General features: G+C 42.2%; 1 protein-coding gene across 4 annotated transcripts in view; it reads left to right on the top strand.

The window, feature by feature from the left end:
• The window catches only part of MKRN1 (makorin ring finger protein 1), a 29,065-nt gene extending 12,502 nt beyond the window's left edge, over nt 1–16,563 (top strand). For all 4 annotated transcript variants that reach the window (XM_060156539.1, XM_060156540.1, XM_060156542.1 and 1 more), the window contains 6 exons: nt 8,754–8,983; nt 9,755–9,981; nt 12,725–12,939; nt 13,690–13,800; nt 14,357–14,495; nt 14,852–16,563. In XM_060156539.1, coding sequence (XP_060012522.1) covers nt 8,754–8,983; nt 9,755–9,981; nt 12,725–12,939; nt 13,690–13,800; nt 14,357–14,495; nt 14,852–15,064 — 1,135 coding nt within the window. In that variant the 3' untranslated portion in view covers nt 15,065–16,563. The remainder of the gene's footprint in view (nt 1–8,753; nt 8,984–9,754; nt 9,982–12,724; nt 12,940–13,689; nt 13,801–14,356; nt 14,496–14,851) is intronic.
• The last annotated feature ends 8,231 nt before the right edge of the window (nt 16,564–24,794 follow it).

The raw sequence follows: 24,794 nt of genomic DNA on the forward strand, positions 1-24,794 counted from the left end.
TTTGTATCCTGCAACCTTACCAAATTCATTAATTAGTTCTAGTAGTTTTCTGGTGGCATCTTTAGGATTCTCTATGTATAGTATCATGTCATCAGCAAACAGTGACAGTTTTATTTCTTTTCCAATTTGTATTCCTTTTATTTCTTTTTCTTCTATTGCTATGGCTAGGACTTCCAAAACTATGTTGAATAAGAATGGCGAGAGTGGACATCCTTGTCTTGTTCCTGATCTTAGTGGAAATGCTTTCAGTTTTTCACCATTGAGTATGATGCTTGCTGTGGGTTTGTCATATGTGTCTTTTATTATGTTGAGGTAGGTTCCCTCTTTGCCCATTTTCTGGAGAGTTTTTATCATAAACGGGTGTTGAATTTTGTCAAAAGCTTTTTCTGCATCTATTGAGATGATTATATGGTTTTTATTCCTTAATTTGTTAATGTGGTGTATCACATTGATTGATTTGCGTATATTGAAGAATCCTTGCATCCCTGGGGTAAATCCCACTTGTTCATAGTGTGTGATCCTTTTAATGTGTTGTTGGATTCTGTTTTCTAGTATTTTCTTCAGGATTTTTGCATCTGTGTTCATCAGTGATATTGGTCTATAATTTTCTTTTTTTGTGATATCTTTTTCTGGTTTTGGTATCAGGATGATGGTGGCTTCGTAGAAGGAATTTGGGAGTGTTTCTCCCTCTGCAGTTTTTTTGGAAGAGTTTGAGAAGGATCTCTACATGTTTGATAGAATTCGCCTGTGAGGCCGTCTGGCCCTGGACTTTTGTTTGTTAGAAGATTTTAAGTTACAGTTTCAATTTCATTACTTGTGATAGATCTGTTTATCTTTTCTAATTCTTCCTGGGTCAGTCTTGGAAAATTGTACCTTTCCAAGAATTTGTCCATTTCTTCGTGGTTGTCCTTTTTATTGGCATGTAGTTGTTTGTTGTATTCTCTTATAATCCTTTGTATTTCTGCAGTGTCAGTTGTGATTTCTCCTTTTTCATTTCTAATTTTATTGATTTGCGTCCTCTCCCTTTTCTTCTTGATGAGTCTGGCTAAGGTTTTTCAATTTTGTTTATCTTCTCAAAGAACCAACTCTTAGTTTTATTGATCTTTACTACTGTTTTCTTCATTTCTATTTCATTTATTTCTGCTCTGATCTTTATGATTTCTTTCCTTCTACTGACTTTGGGTTTTCTTTGTTCTTCTTTGTCTAGTTGTTTTAAGTGTAGGGTTAGATTGTTTATTTGAGATGAGATTGAATTGCTATAAATTTCCCTCTTAGAACTGCTTTTGCTATGTCCCATAGGTTTTGGGTCGTGGTGTTTTCGTTGTCATTTGTTTCTATGTATTTTTTAATTTCTTTGATTTCTTCAGTGATCTCTTGGTTATTTAGTAGCGCACTGTTTAGCCTCCATGTTTTTTGGGTTTTTTTTTTTTTTGCAGTATGCGGGCCTCTCACTGTTGTGGCCTCTCCCGTTGTGGAGCACAGGCTCCGGACACGCAGGCCCAGCGGCCATGGCTCACGGGCCCAGCCGCTCCACGGCATGTGCTATCTTCCAGGATTGAGGCATGAACCTGTGTCCCCTGCATCGGCAGGTGGACTCTCAACCACTGCGCCACCAGGGAAGCCCGCCTCCATGTATTTTTGTTTTTTACAGTTTTTTTCTTCTAATTGATTTCCAGTCTCATAGCGTTGTGGTCAGAAAAGATGCTTGATATGATTTGAGTTTTGTTAAATTTTCCGAGGCTTGATTTGTGACCCAAGATGTGATCTATCCTGGAGAATGTTCCATGTGCACTTGAGAAGAAAGTATATTCTGCCACTTTTTGGTGGATAAATATCAATTAGATCTGCCTGGTCTGTTGTGTCATTTAAAGCTTGTGTTTCCTTATTTATTTTCTGTTTGGATAATCTGTCCATTGGTGTAAGTGGGGTGCTAAAGTCCCCTACTATTACTGTGTTACTTTCGATTTCTTTCATGGTTGTTAGCATTTGCCTTATGTATTGAGGTGCTCCTATGTTGGGTGCATAAACATTTATAATTGTTACATCTTCTTGGATTGATCCTTTGATCATTATGTGGTGTCCCTCCTTATCTCTTGTAACAGTCTTTATTTTAAAGTCTATTTTATCTGATACAAGTATTGCTACTCCAGCTTTCTTTTGATTTCCATTTGCATGGAATATCTTTTTCCATCCCTTCACTTTCAGTCTGTACGTGTCCCTAGGTCTGAAGTGGGTCTCTTGTAGACAGCATATATATGGGTCTTGTTTTTGTATCCATTCAGCCAGTCTATGTTTTTTGGTTGGGGCATTTAATCCATTCACATTCAAGGATATTATCGATATGTATGTTCCTATTACCATTTTCTTAATCATTTTGGGTTTGTTTTTGTGGGTCTTTTTCTTTTGTGTTTCCCGCTTAGAGAAGTTTCTTTAGCATTTGTTGTAAAGCTGGTTTGGTGGTGCTGAATTCTTTTAGCTTTTGCTTTTCCGAAAAGCTTTTGACTTCTCCATCAAATCTGAATGAGATCCCTGCTGGTTAGAGTTATCTTGGTTGTAGGTTTTTCTCTTTCATCACTTTAAGTATATCCTGCCCCTCCCTTTTGGCCTGAAGAGTTGCCGCTGAAAAATCAGCTGGTAACCTTATGGGGATTCCTTTGTATGTTATTTTTTGTTTTCCCTTGCTGCTTTTAATATTTTTTCTTTGAATTTAATTTTTGTTAGTTTGATTAATATGTGTCTTGGTGTGTTCTTCCTAGGATTTGTCCTGTATGGGACTCTCTGTGCTTCCTGGACTTGGGTGACTATTTCCTTTCCCATGTTAGGGAAGTTTTCAACTATAATCTCTTCAAATATTTTCTCAGACCCGTTCTCTTTCTCTTCTTCTTTTGGGACCCCTATAATTCGAATGTTGGTGCTTTTAGTGTTGTCCCAGAGGTCTCTGAGATTGTCTTCAATTCTTTTCATTCTTTTTTCTTTATTCTGCTCCTCGGAAGTTATTTGTACCATTTTGTCTTCCAGCTCACTTATTCGTTCTTCTGCCTCAGTTATCTGTTACTGATTCCTTTTAGTGTATGTTTCATTTCATTTATTGTGTTGTTCATCTCTGTTTGTTCTTCTGGATCTTTGTTAAACATTTCTTGTATTTTCTCAATCTGTGCCGCCATTCTGTTTCCGAGATTCTGGATCATCTTTGCTATCATTACTCTGAATTCTTTTTCAGGTAGATTGCCTATTTCCTCTTCATTTATTTGGTCCTGTACGTTTTTACCTTGCTTCTTCATCTGTGATATATTTTTTTGCTCTCTCTCTCTCTCTCCCTCTCTCCTTTTTTTTTTTTTTGAGTGGGATTATGTTCCTGTCTTACTGGTTGTTTGGCCTGAGGCTTCCAACACTGGGGTTTGTAGGCTATTGGGTAGAGCTGGGTTTTGTTGCTGAGGTGAGAGACTCCGAGAGGCCTCACTCCGATGAATATTCCCTGGGGTTTGAGTTTCTCTGTTAGTACAGTGGTTCAGACTTGGAACTCCCACCACAGGAGCTTCACCCCGACTCCGGGCTCGTGAACCAAGATGCCGCAAGCTGCCTGGGGTGGCAAAAAAAAGGAAAAAACCCAATAATATAGTAAAAAATAAAATTAGCCTAGGAAATTAGCAGGTATTTTAGGAAGAATATAAAAATAAAATATAGATGAGTCAACAACCACAAGGTGCATCAGTATCACAATAGTAAAAAAAAGGAGGAAGGAAATGAAAAAGTTGGGGGTAGGGGAGAAAGGCCTTAGCTGTGGAGAGTGGGGCCCAAGCAAGGGCAAGGTTTGGGCAGTGGGTGGGGCCAGTGCTCAGGACCCACAGTGCTGGAAAAGGCCTTGGGGACTGTGGGGGCTGCGGCTTAGGCTCAAGGAGCAGAGGTTGGTCTCAGAGGGCCGGGAACCTCACCTGGGAGCCCAGCAGGCTTCCTGGGCTTGAGTAGGCGGGGCAACGCCCTCCCCTCCTCCTGGAGGGCCCCTCCCGCCTGCCTCTCCTGATCTCCCTGCCCGCAGGGGCACCCATCCTGTCTGGCCTCCACTTCTCCTGCCGTCAGTCTCCCTATGTCCTACCGGTTCACTTTGGGGTTCCTCCTGTCTCCTTGGGTGTCAGAGTTCACCACCAGCGGCCAGCAGGTGTCCTAGTTGTGGGGAGACGCTAACTCTGCGTCTTCCCACACTGCCATCTTGACTCCACCTCCTCTGCAGGATTTTTAAACCAACGTAATTCCTTGACTAGGCAGTCAGTTGAGAATCCTTGTAAACTATAGGGAGAGAGGAATTGAATGTAAGCAAGAGTGGACACGGGGCTCTAAGGTGTGCAGCAGAGAGACTTGGAGAATAATATACTGTGTGATAGATTGTGGAAAATTATGGCTGTTAACAGATGAGCCTCTTATTTCAGAAGAGGTACTCATATGATTGGACCATAGAGGTGAAATAACTGGGAAATAAGGGGGTAAATTGAAGAAATCCGAGCTAAGGCCTAGGCTCCATGTGTTAATCAGCAGTTTTCTCTTTAGTAAGGGTATACAGCTCCGTTTTGGGGGAATGATCCTGATTGAGCTGGGTTTAGTGCTCTTAGGGTAAAGTGAAAGGAGTTAGAGAAACCTACATCCCAATAGTCTACCTGAAAGGAAAGTTTGGTGATAATTGTTTGGGACAGGCTGATATAGGTGACTATTAAGAGCTTGATTATAGATTAGCTAAGGAAGGAATCTCATGGAGTGGCTTGTCCCAAGATCCAAGACTGACTGTTTCCTCATTAAAATTGTACTTGGGGGCTTAAGCCTACTTTTCACTCTTACTATGTAGAGATCTTTTTATGCAACTTGGCCAATGCCCAGGGATTTTGAGTAGTTTAACTCCTCATGAAGGGACTAGTTTATAATGAAATGATATCCTAGTTCCAACAGGTCAGAAGTGTTGCTGCATCTGTGTTGCAGAAGTGTTGCTGTATCCGTATTGCAGAAGTATTGCTGCATCCGCGTTGCATAATGGGGTGCTGTTATTTAGTGATGCCAGTTCTTTGTTGCTCAGGACTGTTGCAGGAGATCTAGCATCCTTTGCCCCCACTGAGTAAGTGCCATTAGAACTCCTGGGCATTGTTTCTGAACACCCACTTGGGAAAGGGACAGGACTGCCTTGGTTGACAACCATTGTTATGGTAGATCTTGTTTCCTTTGGAGTGACCATGAGGCATGCGGGATCTTAGTTCCCTGACCAGGAATTGAACCCATGCTCCCTGCAGTGGAAGCCTGGAGTCCTGACCACTGGACTACCAGGGAATTCCCCTTTGGAGGGATTTTTTTTTTTTTTTTTTTTTTTTTGCCCTATAGACCTACCAAATCCCATAAGTTAAAATCTTTAAAGGCAGATATCAAAGCTCAGAATGATTGGGGGTGGGGAGTTGCAAGCCAACCAGAGGGAGGAGTGTCTGTCTTTTCTGTAGAGGTAGAAGAAAAATGGATTAAACTTCCTTAGATAGAAACTGATACTGTATCAAAGTATTCTTCGCAAGATGTGAAAGAAAAACTCAATATTAGTTTCAGTGTTGCCTCAGTATTAACTTACCACTGTGGCTTAAAGGATCAGCAATTCTGTGTTAATTTCTTAAAGAATTAATAACTTTACAAAGCCACTGTCATGGACTGAATCCAGTAGATGTGAGGATTCTCTTTAACGGGGCCTGGAAGACTTTCAGTGTGGGACCAGAGAATTAATATTTGTGGTTGGGCAGGCCATACGGTTTCTTGTAGCACAAAAACAGCCCTAGGTAAATACATAAGCTAATAGATGTGGCTGTGTTCCAATGAAACTTTATTTTGGGACACTGAAATTTTATTTAATTAGTTAATTAAACATTTCTGAGAGAGAGTTTATTTTATTTTATTTTATTTTAATTTTGTTTTTGGCCATGCTGTGTGGCACGCGGGATCTTAGTTCCCCGACCAGGGATCAAACCCATGCCCCCTGCATTGGGAGTGCAGAGTCTTAACCACTGGCCCACCCAGGGAAGTCCTTGAAATTTTAACTTCAATTACTTTTCGTGTCATAAAATGATCTTTTTTCCAACTATTTAAAAATGCCAAAACCATTCCTAGCTCCCGTTGGGTTTGACTTGAGGGCCGTAGGGGGCCAGTCCCTTTTCTACGAAGAGTTCCATGCTTCACTGAACCATTAGTTTTTAGTAAACTCCTTTCAAAATGGGAGTATTGCTTTTGCCTTTGTCATTTTCTTTCTTGCTTTATTCTTTCTTATTTGTGCCCTACCTTTCCTAGTGCTTACTCACAAAATTTTACTTCAGAAGCGTATTTTATATAGATATATTCTGCACTATTTACAAGTGTGAACTTTCTTGCTAATATTCTGTGCTTTCAAAATTTTTATTTATACCTTATTGATTCCTTGATAAATTTTCCTTAAAACCAAAATGCACTCCTTTCAAAAACTTGGTAGTATTTGCAATTTGATAGATGGTGATAAGCGTTCGAGTCCTATCTTTTAAGTAGTTTTTTGAGTCATTTACCCTGAAATTCTTGAAATGAAAATGGCAAAGGAGAAAGAAAGAGAACTAAAATATGGGTGTCATATCTATTTCTTAGACCCTTTATGTATCTTGACATTTAGTTTTATTTAATCCTTTAAAACTTTCCCAAAGCCCTGAAGGCTTTCTCTATTGGTGAAGCTGGCATTTTAAATTCGAGCCTGTCTTAATTCTGAAACCCGGGTTCTTTTCTAACTTAAAGGCGGTGAAAGCAGTTAAAATGTGAGGATCTGGGGATAGATTTCTAAGGTTCCTTAAGGCTCTGAAACAAACTTCAGAGCAGTGCTGTTTAATAGAACTTTGTGTGATAGTGTGAATGCCCAAAAAGGTGACCCCCTAGCTACGTGTGACTACTTATTGAACACTTGAAAACGTAGCTAGTGCCAGGACCAAGGAACTGAGTTTTAAATGTTATTTAAGTATAAACAGCTAGATACGGCTAATGGCTGCTCTCTTTTACAGGGTGGCTTTGGAGTCACATTAGACCTAGAGCACTACTTACACGTCATCTATAAAACGAAAGAGTACTTTCTCAGAGTTTTTTGATGATGAAGTGAGGTGGTGCAAGTGAAAGAGCATATTTTCAGCTGGCATAATTCCAGTCTGTGGGATAAGTGCACTGGGTTTTGTAGCTGATATCAGGATACTCAAATTACTTGTACTGCAAAGCAGAGTAGGTTACCTAATGCTTAGGAGTAGGAAATAGGAAGATTTGAGATAATATAAGGATAAAGACCAGCTCAGCAAATGTTTGCCATAAGCTAAAGAACAGTCTTTAGTTAAAGTGTTACCTCTTCCTTAGATGTAAACCCAGACACCTATAACACAGATGATCCATGCTTAGTACTGCCCAGTTAACTAATTAATTACAACTGCTGGATACATACTATATAACACAGTTTATATACTGCATTCATAATTAATTTATTGTGTCTGGGTGAATCTCTCAGCATAGAATGCTAAAAGAATTGTGAGGATTTTCTCAGGCAGCAAGGTGCTTCTTAAAGGAAATAAACAGTTTTTTTCTGTATTTGGGGATAAGGGGCAATGATAATTTTACAGATGAAAAGCAAGCAGAAGATGCGTAGGGTAAGAATTTAGAAAAGAAAATTAGGTGAATGGATGGATGTGGGAAAAGAAAATACATACTGCATATTTTGTAAATACTATCTCTGCGTTTTAATATTGGGGGAATTTTATGTGTTGGTAAAATGTTTCACATATTTACTTGTTGAATTTGAGTGTCAGCCTTGCTTTCTTAATCAATGTTAATTTTGGCTGCACAATCTCTTTAGCAGACTTGCCATGGGAACGGTAGTCAACTGTCTGAAACTCCTAATTAGAGTGGAATTTGAAGGGTAATAGATGTTCTACAGCATGGGTAGGTGAACTATATGGCCTGTAGGGCAAACCTGACCAAAGGCTGTTTTTGTAAAGTTTTACTGGAACACAGCACGCATTGTCATTTAGATAATGCCTATGGCTGCTTTTTTTTTTTTTTAATTTTATTTATTTTTGGCTGCGTTGGGTCTTCGTTGCTGCGCGCGGGCTTTCTCTAGTTGTGGCAAGCGGGAGCTACTGTTTGTTGCGGTGCGCGGGCTTCTCACTGCGGTGGCTTCTCTTGTTGCGGAGCACGGGCTCTAGGCACGCAGGCTTCAGTAGTTGCGGCTCACGGGCTCTAGAGCGCAGGCTCAGTAGTTGTGGCGCACGGGCTTAGTTGCTCCACGGCATGTGGGATCTTCCTGGACCAGGGCTCGAACCCGTGTCCCCTGCATTGGCAGGTGGATTCTTAACCACTGCGCCACCAGGAAAGCCCCCTATGGCTACTTTTGAACCACAGCTGCAGGGTTGAATAGTTGTAACATGGGCAATATGACCTGCAGAGCCCCGAATCTGTGTATTTGACTCTAAGTTTGCTGACCCCTGGTTCATGGCCTTGCTGCTCACACTGGTCCCTCCCTGGAGCAGCAGCAGTGGCACGTGTGAGGGCTGCTTAGACACGCAAAACTCCGGGCTGCACCAGACTTAGAAATTAGGTATCTGCCTTTTAACAGTTTTCCACGTGATTCATAGGCACAGTAGTTTGAAAAGAACCCAAGGACAGGATAGGGAATATATTCCATCTAGAGGCTTCTGGTTAGACAGTGACTGCCGACTTTTTAAATTTTGTTTTATTTTATTTTTAAGATATGAACACAGCAAGCCATTGAAACAGGAAGAAGCAACTGCTACAGATCTAACTGCAAAGTCACCCCTTGCTGCTTCCTCAAGTCTCTCATCAGTAGTTGGACCGATTGTTGAAATGAATATGGGCGAAGCTGAGTCAAGAAATTCAAACTTTTCAACTGTAGGAGCAGGTTCAGAAGACTGGGTGAACGCCATTGAGTTTGTTCCTGGGCAGCCCTACTGTGGCCGTAGTGAGTATTTTGAAGAATAAAAACAGGTCAGAGGGATAGGGAGTAGTTCATCAATTAGCTGAGTTTTCACAAGCTTCCTGCTTCCAATCTTCATATTTAGTCTAATCTTAATACTCTTAAATTAGGTTACCTAAGACTTAGCAGATGGAGTGAAAGAAACTTTTTGAATCCCAATAGTAATGAATTTAGAATGTTTTGAAAAACTGAAGCCTCTTGCTCTCCCTTTTTTTTTCTTTTTAAACATTTTTCATTTTTGGCTGCATTGGGTCTTCATTGCTGCGCACGGGGGCTACTGTTCATTGTGGTGTGTGGGCTTCTCATTGTGGTGGCTTGTCTTGTTGCAGAGCACGGGCTCTAGCGCACAGGCTCAGTAGTTGTGGCACACACACTTAGTTGCTCCGCAGCATGTGGGATCTTCCCGGACTAGGGATTGAACCTGTGTCCCCTGCATTGGCAGGCGGATTTCTTAACCACAGTGCCACCGGGGAAGTCCCAAGCATCTCTCCTTTAATCAGTACAGTTGCACAAGAAATACGTAAAAAGGTTTTTAAAAAAAATTTTAAAACAAGGCTAATCTTGGAAATGTCAGTATCAGAAGAAATTCATTTTTTCAAGAGTAAGGGAATTAGTTCAATAGACTGCTTTGGAGTTTAACTGAAGTTCTTTTCATTTTTTTTTTTCTTTTCAGTTAGTTTCTCAGTTACCTTATTTATAGTTCATGTATCTGCCTTATCCGTTTTGGACCTTTACCACACTCTTAAACGTTTTCAGCTGCCCCTTCCTCCACTGAAGCACCCCTGCAGGGCTCAGTGACCAAGGAAGAATCAGAGAAGGAGCAAACTGCAGTGGAAACAAAGAAGCAGCTCTGCCCCTATGCTGCGGTGGGAGAGTGCCGATATGGGGAGAACTGTGTGTATCTCCACGGAGACTCGTGTGATATGTGTGGGCTGCAGGTCCTCCACCCAATGGATGCTGCCCAAAGATCACAACATATAAAAGTAAGTCTTAAGGAAGATATTCTGTTAATAGGTGTGAGAACTATATTTTCCCTTTCACAACATTGTCAGTTCATTTCAAAGAAACGTTTGGTGAATTGAATGGTGATTATCATTAAGTTGGGGGTGTTCTCCTTCCTAGCCTTCTTGACTGCTTTATCAAGAAAATTGTGCTTTAGAACCTCAGACTTTTTTGGGCTTTTTTTCCTTTTTATTTCTTCTTTTTTAAAATAACAGCTTCTCTATTCACATTCCATACAATTTACTCTTCTAAAATGCACATTTCATTGGTTTTTAGTATATTCGCAGAGTTGTGCAACCACTATTCTCTCTAATTTTAGGACATTTTCATTATCCCAGAAAAGAAGCCTCTGGCTCATTAGCTCCACTGCTCTCCGTTCTTCCCTCCCTCCAGCTCCTGGCAACAACTGTTTTACTTTCTGTCTCTATGGATTTCCCTGTTCTGGACATTTCGTATATGTGGCCTTTTGTGACTGGCTAAAAGATTAGCAAGATGTTCCCAGGATTCATTTGTGTTAGAGTGTGTATCAGTACTTCCTTCCTTTTCATGGCTGAGTAATAATCCTCTGTATGGCTGTACAGCACTTTGTTTTTCCATTTGGGTTGTTTCACCTTTCAGCTATTATGAATAATGCCATGAACATTCGTGTGTAAATTTTGGTGGACATATGTCTTGATTACCTTGGAATAGAGTTGCTGGGTCACATGGTAACTATGCTTCATATTTTGAGCGACTGCCAAGCTTTCTCCACAGTGACTGCACTGTTTTACATTCTCATCAGCGATGGATGAAGGTTTCAAACTATGGTTTCCTAAGCCCATTTGCTGCATGAATTTCTTTTTGTTGGGAAGACCCTGTATTAAAAACCTTATATTTATTGGAGCAGATTTTGCTTCTAATCATAATCATCTCTTAATAAACTCACTTTGGCTGTGGGTGGTGGTGAAGCAGTGGAGTGTGGTTTGACCTCTGCCTTCTCAGCGTATTGGCTGTGTGATGTAGCAGTTTGAACCCCTGTATATATTCGGGAGAGCAGTGCCTACTTCAGGGGATTGTTTTTTTAAAAAAAAAAAAAGTTTAGCCTAAGTGTCCATCAACAGACGAATGGATAAAGAAGATGTGGCACATATATACAATGGAATATTACTCAGCCGTAAAAAGAAACGAAATTGAGTTATCTGTAGTGAGGTGGATGGACCTAGAGTGTGTCATACAGAGTGAAGTAAGTCAGAAAGAGAAAAACAAATACCGTATGTGAACACATGTATATGGAATGTAAAAAAAAAAGTCATGAAGAACCTAGGGGCAGGACAGGAATAAAGACACAGACCTACTAGAGAATCAACTTGAGGACACAGGGAGGGGCAAGGGGAAGCTGGGATGAAGTGAGAGAGTGGCATGGACATATATATGCTACCAAATATAAAATAGATAGCTAGTGGGAAGCAGCCGCATAGCACAGGGATATCAGCTCGGTGCTTTGTGACCACCTAGAGGGGTGGGATAGGGAGGGTGGGAGGGAGACGCAAAAGGGAGGGGATATGGTGATATATGTATACGTAGAACTGATTCACTTTGTTGTACAGCAGAAACCAGCATACCACTGTAAAGCAATTATACTCCAATAAAGATGTTTAAAAAAAGGTTTAGGAAAAGGATAAAAATATATACTAAAATAACTGGTTATATGGGACTATGGGTGACTTTTCTATTGCTTTTTTGTATTTCCTATAATTAGCATGTTTCTTAGAGATTAAAATATGTGTAATATAATGTTATGTAAATTATACCTCATTTAAAATAAAAAGTATGTGATGTCCACACAGAAACTTGCACATGAGTGTTCATAGCACTATTCATAACAGCCCCAAAGCAGAAACAACCAAAATGTCCATCATCTGAAAATGGAAAAACAAACTGTGGTCTCTCCATATGATGGAATATTACTCAGCAAGAAAAAGAAAATGAAATAATCATATATTGTGCCACCATAGATACCTTGAAAATGTGCGAAGTGAACAAAGGCAGTCACAGAGGGCCGTGTATTTATACGAAATGTCCTGAATAAGCGTATCCACAGATGTGTCGTTGCCTAGGGCTACAGGTGTTGAGTCGGGGGAAGTAAGTGACTGCTGTGGGTTTGGAGTTTCCCTTTGGGGTAATGAAAATGTCCTAGTATTGATTGTGGTGATGGTTGTATAGCTCAGTGCATATACCAAAAACCATTTCATTGTACACTTTGAATGAATGCATTATATGGGATGTAAGTTATATCTCAATAAAGCTGTTTTATTTTGAATGTGAATTATATGCCTGGCACATAATTGTCACCTAATAAAGGTTAGTTTCCTTCACCCTTATTTTCTGATAGGTTATAAATTACAGCCTTAATCCTAATTGCATTTTCCATCTAGAAACCTGTAAAATCAACAAACTTAGTGTGAAAAACTATAGTGTGAATAACAGCAGGGGTTGAGTTGCAGAATAGAGAAAATTAGGTAATTTTTTAGTTCCTGAAGTTGAGTCCTCAGAGTTTGACTTTATAGTATTGTGAAGTCCCCAGATGTCGGTGCACCTGTACTCACTGGTGAACAAAGCTGTTTTCAGTGTCATATTGGGAACATTACCTTTTCACCTGACTGTTTGATTCTCTGCACAGGAGTCTTTAGCTGTCAAGTTGTTGTGATTCCATGACTTGATTGCACCTCTCTCCACTTCTTCTAGTCTTGCATCGAGGCCCATGAGAAGGACATGGAGCTCTCGTTTGCCGTGCAGCGCAGCAAGGACATGGTGTGTGGGATCTGCATGGAGGTGGTCTATGAAAAAGCCAACCCCAGCGAGCGCCGCTTCGGGATCCTCTCCAACTGCAACCACACCTACTGTCTCAAGTGTATTCGCAAGTGGAGGAGTGCTAAGCAATTTGAGAGCAAGATCATAAAGTGAGGCTCCTCCCCAGTCTTCGTTTGTGCTTTTCTATTTTGGGGAAGAATTTAGTATCTTGTGCCAACTTTCAACCAGATGGACCGCATTTAAATGCATGCATTTTATCTTGAAACTGGGGGTTCTTCTAATTGGGATTTCTTCTTTGTATTTCAGCTAGCTTCTAGATTAGTTGATATATCTACTTTTATTTGAATGAGGAAACCATATGTATCAGTTAGTAGAATCTTCGTGCTTTTTTCTGAGGAGATTGTGTTTAATGGATTAGCCAGTTTAGGTTCAGAGAACAAACTTATCTAGCTCTGAATGTATGTTTCCTGACATTTTACATTTTCCACTTTCCTATTCCATCCATTAAGCTAGCCAATAATCCACCATCCTTTAAAGATTGTTCTCATAACTGAACAAAAACTACATAATCTAAACAGAGCAAAGTTACAAGAAATAAATTTATTTAAACGAAAGAAAAAGGAGTCTGTGTGAAATGTCTTCTTTTTTTTTTTTAACCTAAGTTATTATTATTTTTTTTAATGAACTGGCTAGCCGTTGAGTTGAATTTATAAAGGAGTTTGTCTTGCCTCAAAATAAATGGTCAGTTGTGTGACCAGTGTGTGGAACCCTTTCAGGAAAAGCCCATTTGCCTTTCAGTTAAGTCTTTAAACCTGGAGGTGACACACCAGGGTGTGTCCTTGAAGGAGAGTGGGCCTGTGAAGGGGAATTTGCATTGCAGCCTGTTCATTGTTTCCCAGGTCCTGCCCAGAATGCCGCATCACATCTAACTTTGTCATTCCAAGTGAGTACTGGGTGGAGGAGAAAGAAGAGAAGCAGAAACTCATTCAGAAATACAAGGAGGCAATGAGGTATGAGCACTGCAGCCTTTTCTCAACCTAAGATCCCAACGTCGCTTGGGTTCACTTTGAAAAGAACAGTGCTGCATTATATACTCCTACCTCCTTCCTACCCTTTCTTTTACTTCCCAGTACAGTTTATTTTGTCACTGCTGATAACACTTAACCTGTTCTGTATCTTGCTATAACACAGTCCTTGGGGTGCACGCCAGAGGGCTGCGTTACGATGAAGTCTGCACTGCTGAGAGAGCTAAAGCCCCAGGAATGGGGTCTGCCTTGTCCTGATTCCATGTTACAGTTGTCCTATGTTCCTGTGTGTGGGCTTTCTCGAAGGTTTTCTCTCTGCTGGATCTGCGGTACTAGGGCTGTTAAACAGTAGACTTGACCATTTTCCGTTTCTGGTCAGTGTTTCATGCAATAGCACACACGTGTTTAAGAACACACCTTGGGAAGGGATGTAAACAGACGTACCAGTTCTATCCCTCCCTGTTTAAAGAAACCCTGGATGATAGTCAAATACAGACCTGAAATCCACTGTGAATAAGGGTTGCGATATTTTCCTTTCCAGCAACAAGGCGTGCAGGTATTTTGATGAAGGACGCGGGAGCTGTCCATTTGGAGGGAACTGTTTTTACAAGCATGCGTACCCTGATGGCCGTAGAGAGGAGCCACAGAGACAGAAAGTGGGAACATCAAGCAGATACCGGGTAACTCTCACTGTTTTTTTGAAGGAGGGGAAATACCACACTCTCAGTTGAGTCCCGCACAGATTGGGGTAGGGGAAGGAGAAGATTAACACTGGGAACGAGACTAGAGCATTAAAGGAGGAAACCAACTTCGGCAAACTGGGAGGGCTGTGAGAGGAGAAACTAGAATGCTTAAAGCTCTAGACTAAGCTGTTGGCCTCAAGTAACCAGAGGGGAGGAATTGGTAAAGTCGAAACCCTAAATAAGAAGTCTGGTTCGTCATGCCCTCTGGTGTGCTGGACGTTTTGCCTTAGAAACAAGAGAATAGAAGATGCTACTCGGCAGTGCCATCCCTATCACGGCCCTGTTTTTTACAGGCCCAACGAAGGAACCACTTCTGGGAGCTCATTGAGGAAAGAGAGCACGGCAACCCCTTCGACAACGACGACGAAGAGGTTGTCACCTTCGAGCTGGGCGAGATGTTGCTTATGCTTTTGGCTGCAGGTGGGGACGACGACCTGACGGACTCTGAAGACGAGTGGGACTTGTTTCACGATGAGCTGGAAGATTTTTATGACTTGGATCTATAGCAGCTTTGCGGGGCGTGTGAACTGGTCTGCTGAGCCTCAGACGGCAGCCGTGCCTGCTCGTGGCGGCAGCGCCCGTGGTTCTCTCCTAGGCAGGCCTCGCAACTCCAGGTGCTGTCGTAATAAGTTTTACCCAGGGCCTGTCTTCTCAATCCCTCACCTTTCCCCAAGGAGTATGTTGTTTTCTCTGTTTCAGAAAGTTACAAAAATAAATCTTAAAGTTAGTTTTTTTTGTAACATGAATTTAACTGTCAGACAGTTAGAGTGTAGGTTTGTTGCGTCATCTGTTTTCAGCCAGATTCACACAGTTCAAGGGTAGCATTTCTGGATTTGCAGTACTCACTTTTGAGGACCCCAGGTTCAAAAGTAACAGCATTGGCCCTGCTGTGGGGTCCAAGAATTGGGGTGATAGGTGAAGGATCTGAACTGTGGCATGTAGCCTTCTGCTATAGACTTAGGCAGATGCTTGAGGTTTCTGGTGAATTCTGCACATCTGTGTTTTTATATCTGTTCCCTGCCCTGTAATCCCCACCCTGTGCACTTGTTCTGTGGTTTTGGTCTCTTGTTTAATTGCACACAAGTACTACTGCTGGGTAACCAGAACCAGGTGCGACTGTGTTGAGATTTTTACTGTGTTTAGCCTGATAGGAAAATTGTGAAAGAACACATATAAAGATATAGTGGAATAAAATAAATGCAGAGTTGGAAGTTGACTCCCAAGGGCTGATAGACTTGGTACGTGTGAGTGTGTAACAAGCTTCTCATCCCTGCATAGATGCAGTGTCTGTAGCCTTAGTGGAAAAACTCAAGTTTAAGTGGTTTCAGCCTCGTGTGGCAAATAGATCTTAAAGGACAAAGCAGTACATTGGTAGCTGTTAATAGAGCAGGGCTAGCTCTGTCTCTATAAATAGGGAAATGGGCTTAGCCATAGAAGTTCAAACTATCTGGTTGTCTCATGTATTAACACAAACTGGGTCTCAGTTACACAGTTGTATTTAATGTTTTATGATCTCCTAGACTTTCTAGTCCAGGCACTTTTTGACAAACCTTTGTCCTCATTTGAGGGGTTTTGTTGTCGGGTTTTTCTGTTCGTTTTTGTGGGTATTTGCCTCATTCCATCCCTGAGCTTTGCAGCTAGACAGGTGTGATTCAAAACTATGTTCTAAGGTGTTTCCTGTAGTGGAGTAATTGGTTTGCAGTAGTAAGTCATGCTTTTCCACTAAAAGGGGACGGAGAGGTGGTAATCCACGAGATAAGCTAAAGTTAAATTGTTAGAAGAATTCCTTGATCAGAAATTATAAATTTGCGTTTTGTTGCTCTATTTCCTGAAAATAACTTGGAGATGCCCCTGATTTGTCCATCTACTGCTTTGATTCCTTGGATACCACTCATTCTTTCACGTTAAGCAAAAACAAGTAATTGTTGCAGAGGTCTCTGTATTTTGCAGCTGCCCTTTTGTAAGACGCACTTTTCCCAAATAAAACAATTTTAAAAACCCATAATTTGGCTTTCTGTTTTGTGTAATGAACCATTTTGAAATGTGCAGATGTCAAAGCATATTTGTTTCTTTCATTGCCTCTTGGATCAGTTCATCAGTTAGTCAAATTTCTGTGGATATAGGTTCATTGAGAAAAGTTGACACCTTTCCTAAAACATCTAGCCTGCTGAGAAATGTTTGAGAGAGAAAGAGATAAAGAGGAAAACCTTACCAGCTGGGATCATCAAATTTCTTTTTAGGATTTTTAAGACTAACCCTTAGGCCTTCTTTATTGGACAGTGGCACTGACAGTTTCTGTTGCCATGTGCTGGTTGAACCTGCTTCAGACCCGCAAATAACGGTGTTTTTGTTCCTAATTCTATTACGTGATTTTTTTTTTTTCTCTTTGACCATGCCGCGTCGCTTGTGGGATCTTAGTTCCCTGACCAGGGGATCCAACCCAGGCCCTCAGCAGTGAAAGTGTGGGGTCCTAACCACTGGGCCACCAGGGAATTCCCTATGTAAATTTTTTATTATTAAAATAAAAACCCTTCCACCACTCCAATGGAAGACCTTCAGTAACCTTTTTACAGTGCCTGTTTGTAAAATAATTTAGTATCTATAATTAAGAATTAATAGTTGTAATATCTATATTAAGAATGCTATTTAAAACGTCTCCACATCTAGGGTTGTGTGTATTGCAGCTTACTGTAGTCATGGTCATAGCTGAAGGTCCACTGAGGAGTCTGTTCCTGTAAGCTCCCTTCTGGTGGATTTTTAGCTGAAGCTGCTCCCTTCCAGATGTGCCCAAAGTTCACCTTCAGCTGCTGCTGCTGAGGCCTTGCTGGGGACCGCATGTACTCCCAGAGGGGTGCTAGAAAGCCTGAGGCGAGGTGGAAGTGTTGGGGATCTGAGCCGGGCCAGAGACTCAAGCCTCTGGTTTTTTTGGTGTCCAGAAAGTAGGAAGAGGCTCATCAGGAGCTGCGCCGTTGGCGGCATGTCCGAGTCTGGTGGGGAGAATGGTCTAGGCGTGACCCAGGTGGTGATAATGGCTTAGTGCTGGAGTTTAGGGGGGTTGATGTTCGGAGCAGCCTTCTTTGTGTCTCAGAAAAGGCAGTGGAAGCTTATGTATAAGCCTGTCCTTAATGCGTGTTGCTGCCTGGTCACTGCCTACATTGAAAGTGAGCTCTTTCTGTGTGCTTGCCGATTGCACACGGTTGGGGGACCACCGGTGATGAGTGAAACTTCTTTCCCATTTGCACAAAACTACCATCTCAACGTCTTTCCTGCCACCACACAACAATAAGTGATGTTTACATCTGTGACTAACTCCTGTGGACATTCACAGATTATTTTTTTTTAAGATTGGAGGAAAAGTGAAGCAAATACTGCCGAAGATTTGGGGGAGGGAGGGAGGAGGTATGCTGTCGATAAAGGTATTTGTAGTCGTCGTTATTCACGCTCTTCAAATGTCCAAGTCGGCTTTCTGTAGGTGCGCGGTACAGTGGCAAAGCCCATCTAACTTTTGTGAGCTGATGAAATGTGAGCGGAAGTGACAAATATCATTTCCAGATGAAAGTTAAGAGTCAGTCAGCCCATGGTTTTCCTCATTCTCCACTTTCCTGTGGCCACGTGTGATTTCTGAGGAGGTGGCGGTTCCACCGGCCTGGGTCACACTGCAGGGAGAGGTGGGGCGAACGCTCAGCTGACCTCTGAGGGGCATGGGACGCCAGCTGGGGGGTGAAAAGCCTCTGAAATTCTGGATCTTCATGTTGTCACAGCGTAACAACCAGTCCTGTGTTGAAATCATCTGTTTAAAGAAATGAGTTGTCATTTTATACAGAAATCTAAGTAAAAGACTTTCAGTATTTAAAATATTCATTTATGTTTACAGTACTTTTTAGGCACCTCTATTCAAGATAATCCAGTGGAAAGTAAGTTGTAAGGTGATCAAGTAAGTTGTACTGATGAACAAACATAAATAAACTTTATCTTTTAAAATTGATACATCATATACAGACATGATTAGTAGGAAAAGCATTATTACAAACTTTACTTGCTTTTTTGCCTAATCTTTGGTGATAAATACTACTAATGAAAATATGTAATTTTTTTTAGAAGAACGAGATTTTGTACTACAGTTTTTAAACATGTAGGAAGGACTTTAGTTGAATTGCTGCCATGTGACTGACCCAGACCACATGCTGCATGCCTCCTCCATCCCTCCTCCTGCCAAGGAGATGTTGAAAGCCACCCCGCTGAATCGACAGTTACAAGGTGGAGGGATCCTGAGTCCCCAGGTCACTGGAGAAGAGAACCCCTCCACCCCAAATCAGATTTTGCATGAACAAGAGATTCACTGAGGTTTGCGAGTCTATTTTGTTTTGTTTCTTTGCCGATGTAGCCTAGCATGAAATACCCTGATAACAATAGTTGTAGTCCTTTTCTTAATGGAGTTAGAGATATTTGTGTTATTTATTTGTTTGTTTGTTTGCCACAACACGCGGCATGCAGCATCTTAGTTCCCCAACCAGGGATGGAACCTGTGCCCCCTGCAGTGGAAGTGTGGAGTCTTAACCGCTGGACTGCCAGGGAAGTCCCATTGTGTGATTATTTTTGGTAATTATAAATTATGATAACTACTATAAAGGTGTAAAATGAGAGCTTTCAATGGGAGGCCTGGCTCGTCTCTGGCCAGGGAGAGCTCATCTGAGCTGAGACCTGAAAGGGGGGAAAAGGGCACAACCCCTCAGACCAAAGACATGTGCTTGAAGCCGTGAAGCCGGCAGAGGCAGAACATATGATACCCTCATACTGAACCCTACCATCAGTGGCAGTCGATACCCTGCAGGATATGCCCAGTTTACTATCTTAGCTACAACAGTTTCTTTCCTTTTAGAAAAGAATATCAATGCAAGTGTGTCGGTAACATTTATAGGGATAATATTGGATTGCCCTAATATATCAAGATGATCTTGCTAAGTTTCAGTACTTTAGTAACATGTGACACACCCAACTGGTCCTCTTCTTAGCCTAACCAGAACTTAGCCCTCCCCTGAAGTCACTGCACCCGCAGAATCCTGTCCCACAGGGACCTCAGCTATCACTCTTCTAAAGCCACTTGCACATTATTGGGCCGTCTGTGCCATAGTTTGAAGTCCGTGCCACCCAGCCGTAACACTGTCATCATGGAAGAACTTGCACAATGCTTTATAAGGCGCTTTGCGAGCTTTCTTTTCTTTTCTTTTTTTTGCGGTACGCGGACCTCTCACTGTTGTGACCTCTCCCGTTGCGGGGCACAGGCTCCGGATGCACAGGCTCAGTGGCCATGGCTCATGGGCCCAGCTGCTGCGCAGCATGTGGGATCTTCCCAGACCGGGGCACGAACCCACGTCCCCTGCATCGGCAGGCGGACTCTCAACCACTGCGCCACCAGGGAAGCCCTCGAGCTTTCTGAACTGATCCTCACAAGCCTGTAAAGTAGTTAAGGCCAGTTTTTGTCTCATTTTGCAAATGAGAACACCAAGGTGCAGGAGTTAACTAGCCCAGTGTCCAGCAGGTAGTGTGTCCGTGGAAACCTTATAGCTTTGGACTCCACGTCTGGGTCTACACAGATCTGCTGCCATTTGCTTCCTTTCTGGATATAGCTCACTTTTCTGGGTGACTTGAGTAACAGATTTACACTCTTCCTCACCACCATCCCCTCAGTTGGCCTTTGTGACTTGAACATCTGTTCTCTCTTGACACTGTGGAGTCCTAAGCCTCAAGGTTTGGGGGGAGTGATTTTTTTGGTCATTTTTCTAGTTCTGTTTACTTGCATCAGGAGATTCAAATGTAAGAAATGTAGTTTCTTACAGAGGATATGCTTTGTTTAAATCCTGCAGACTTCAAAGATAGGCAAAACACAACTCTTACCCTCTAGCTTATAATCTAGTCTAAGTGTCTGAGATGATCAGTGCATTTAAGTGGTTTGCTTGCTAATCATACTGCTGGTATAAAGGAGTAAAGGAGTAGCAGAGACATGGAACCTCCGCTCCAGAGCAGTGTTATTCACTGCAGGTTGTAACCCATTCATGGATGGGGAGAACAATTTATGGGCCACAAGCAACATTTTAAGCAAATGAATGGTATATTTATGTCAGAGTGCATCTCATGTGATAAGGACACGTCTTACCGGGTAGAAATGTAAATTGTGTTTCTTAATATGGATTATAGTCAAAGTTCCGAAAACACTGCTGTCATAACCTACAGTCTTAGGGACTCTAAGGATCATTTCCAGAGACAGTAGTCTGTGGACTGCAGCTTGAGACACAGGTGCATTACAAATTTTGATACCAACACAATTATAAAAGGAAAGGCAAACGGGCACTGAAATTAAGGGACAGTGTTCATTTACATGATAACTATTCACAGGTTTATATTAATAACATTTTTTATTAAACAAATGTAACAAAATCATAAAGAATAAAGTTTTAAACCCAAAGAATCCAGTGTGATAGGTAAAACTCTAGAATGACCCTTGCTCAGATATCATACCATCCCCTTTGAGTGGATGGAGCTTGTGAGTATGATGGGAGATATCACTCCTGTGATTATGTTCCATTATAATGCAAAAGAGACCTTATCCTGGGTAGGTCTGACCTAATAAGGTGAATCCTTTCAAAGTAGAGTTTTCACTGGCTGGTTGCCAAAGGGAAAGTGGAGAGAGATGCTCCAGCTGGCCTGGCTGAAAGCAAACACACATGTCGTGATTGCCTATGGGGACCGTGTGGCAAGGAACTGCAAGCAGCCTTTAAGAGCTGACAGGAAGGGGCTTCGCTGGTGGCGCAGTGGCTAAGAATCTGCCTGCCAACACGGGACACAGGCTCGAGCCCTGGTCCAGGAAGATCCCACATGCCGTGGAGCAACTAAGCCCGTGCGCCACAACTACTGAGCCGGTGCTCTAGAGCCTGTGCTCCGCAACAAGAGAAGCCACCGCAGTGCGAAGCCCACGTACTGGAACAAGCCCACGCGCAGCAAAGAAGACCCAGCGCAGCCGAAACAAACAAAAGAACTGACAGGAAAACAAGGACCTCGGTCCTACAACCACAGAAAATGAATTCTGCCAACAACCAGTGAGTTTGGAAGAAGAACCTGAGACCCAGATGAAAACCACAGCCCCGCCTGACACCTTGCTTTCAGCCTGGTGAGACTGAGCAGAGAATCCACCTGAGCTGTGTCTGCACATCTACAGAAACCTACAGAAGCTATGAGATAATAAACGTGTTGTTTTAAACCACTAAGTTTGTAGCAATTTGTTATGCAGTAATAGAAAACTAATATATCCAGGAATAACACTTTGGTTTATATCCTTGTAGTTATATCATTTGTAGTTTTCTTTCTGTGTACAGCTATACTTTTTTGTTTGTAACAATCATACTTTTTCTTTAATCTTTTTTTTTTAAGATTTATTTATTTTTGGCCACGTTGAGTCTTCATTGCTGCGCACGGGCTTTCTCTAGTTGCGGCGAGCAGGGGCTACTCCTTGTTGCGGTGCGCGGACTTCTCATTGCTGTGGCTTCTCTTGTTGCGGGCCTCGGTAGCTGCGGCTCGTGAGCTCTAAGGCGCAGGCTCAGTAGTTGTGATGCACAGGCTTAGTTGCTCCGCGGCATGTGGATTCTTCCCAGACCAGGGCTCGAACCCGTGTCCCCTGCATTGGCAGGCAGATTCTTATCCACTGGGCCACCAGGGAAGTCCCTCTTTAATCTTTTATTTACCCTATTGTTGAACATTTTTCACCCCATTAAACAATGATACCACAAGGTGTTTTTTTTGGAGTATAGTTGATTTACAATGTTGTGTTAGTTTCAGGTGAATTAGTAATACATACACATATATCCACTCTTTTTTAGATTCTTTTCCCATGTAGGCCATTACAGAGTACTGAGTAGAGTTCCCTGTGCTATACAGTAGGTCCTTATTAGTTATCTTTTATATATAGTAGTTACCACACCTTTAAAAGTTGTGTAGAATTTATGTAATAACCCCCTATTGTTGAAGATTATTTTCAGGTTTTCATTATTATTAGCAGTACTGTCTCACACAATCCATGAAGAATTCCTGAATCTAAATACCTAGAAGTAGTCTTCCCAATATTTAAAAAACCTTTGCTCGTTTCCAGTCATCAACTAATTCTCTCCTACTTTCTCATTGTGAGAGCTCTTTTTTTTTTTTTTCGGCCCCTCCATGCAGCAATTCCCTGACCTTCCCTGACCAGGGATTGAATCCAGGCCCTCGGCAGTGAGAGCCCGGAGTCCTAACCACTGGACTGCCAGGGAAGTCCCTCATTGTGAGAGCTTTTTTTTTTTTTTTTTTTTTTTTGCAGCACGCGGGCTCCGGACGCACAGGCTCAGCGGCCATGGCTCACGGGCGCAGCCTCTCTGCGGCATGTGGGATCCTCCCGGACTGGGGCACGAACCCGTGTCCCCTGCATCGGCAGGCGGACTCTCAACCACTGCGCCACCAGGGAAGCCCATAAATTTTATTTTTGTAATTGAAATTTCATTTCTAGATTAGATGAGGTTTCAGGCTGCTATTCGTAAGTGACTTTCTAAAAATTAACACATCATGTGTGGATAATTTTTATTGCCCCAAAATGAAAAACTGATTGAATATAATTATAACTGTATGATCTCTTTTATTTTTTTAATATATTTATTTATTTATTTTTGGCTGCGTTAGGTCTTTGTTGCTGCGCCCGGGCTTTCTCTAGTTGTGGCGAGCAGGGGCTACTCTTGATTGTGGTGCGCAGGCTTCTCGTTGCGGTGGCTTCTCGTTGCAGAGCACGGGCTCTAGGCACGCGGGCTTCAGTAGTTGTGTCACGTGGGCTCAGAAGTTGTGGCTCACAGGCTCGAGAGCGCAGGCTCAGTAGTTGTGCACGGGCTTAGCTGCTCCAGGGCATGTGGGATCTTCCTGGACCAGGGCTCGAACCCGTGTCCCCTGCATTGGCAGGCGGATTCTCAACCACTGCGCCGCCAGGGAAGTCCCTACGATCTCTTTTAAATGTTGGTTTTTCAAGTTCTAGAGACATCTTGATACACTATGTAAGAATAAGTAAATGCAAGTCTAAATGATAGGTAAAGGAAACTTCTATTCAGGTGAAGAGCAAACTTTGGTTGATTTTGCAGAATTACCACCTATTCTGTACTATTTATTAACTTGTACTTTAATTTCGGCATTCCTGATACTTCCAATCTTTGGCAGTTATTTTGAGGTAGAAATTAAACAATATATGGTTAAGAATAAACACAAAAGAAACTGCAGGATGTCAAAAACACTTTAGCAGCTCCCCTTCTGCTGGTGGTAAACCAACTAGTGAATCGTTTGTGAATTGTAAAATCTACACATGTTCATTCAATAATTGATCACAGGCTCTTGAACAGATTATACTGATATTATTGAGAATAAAAAAAAATTAAGCAGGCACTGTTATTGCCTTTGGTGATATGAATCCCCAGAACCTCTTCTCAATCATCTGGAGGTTTACAAGTGACCTGCGGGGAGCTGCGATGTGTACCGCTGGCCGAGTCCTTCCCCATCCTTTCAATTCTAAGCCTTGGGTCGTAATGGCTGGTGGAAGCCAGCCTGGTTTGCCCTGGATCAGCCACGTCACCTTACATATGATGGAACTGGAGTTTCTACATCATCCCTGTTCAAAAGGCAGAGCATTCAGCCTGGGCCGGGTGTATTTCAGGCACAGCTCCTCTGTAATTCCCCCACAGTTAAACAGGACTCGCGCAATCCACCCAACCTGCTACCCTTTCTCTGCCCTGCCCCTTCCCCACTGCCTCCTCGCCCCTTCAGCTTTTTTTTTTAATAAATTTATTTATTTGTTTATTTTGGCTGCGTTGGGTCTTCCTTGCTGTGTGCAGGCTTTCTGTAGCTGCGGCAAGCAGGATCTCCTGTGTTGCGGTGCGCAGGCTTCTCACTGCGGTGGCTTCTCTTGTGCTCTAGGCACACGGGCTTCAGTAGTTGTGGCGATGCGGGCTCAGTAGTTGTGGTGTATGGTCTTAGCTGCTCTGCAGCATGTGGGATTTTCCCAGACCAGGGCATGAACCTGTGTCCCCTACATTGGCAGGCGGATTCTTAACCATTGTGCCACCAGGGAAGTCCCCCTTCAGCTTCTTTTATAGAGAGAGCTGCACAACTTTACTTTGAAGGATATTGAAATGTATGTTTGTGAGTTTATCTTGCGGTGAGTGTATTTTTGTGTGTGTA

Source organism: Lagenorhynchus albirostris, chromosome 8 (genome assembly GCF_949774975.1).
Source record: "Lagenorhynchus albirostris chromosome 8, mLagAlb1.1, whole genome shotgun sequence".
In the NCBI taxonomy this organism is placed as follows: Eukaryota; Metazoa; Chordata; class Mammalia; order Artiodactyla; family Delphinidae; genus Lagenorhynchus; species Lagenorhynchus albirostris.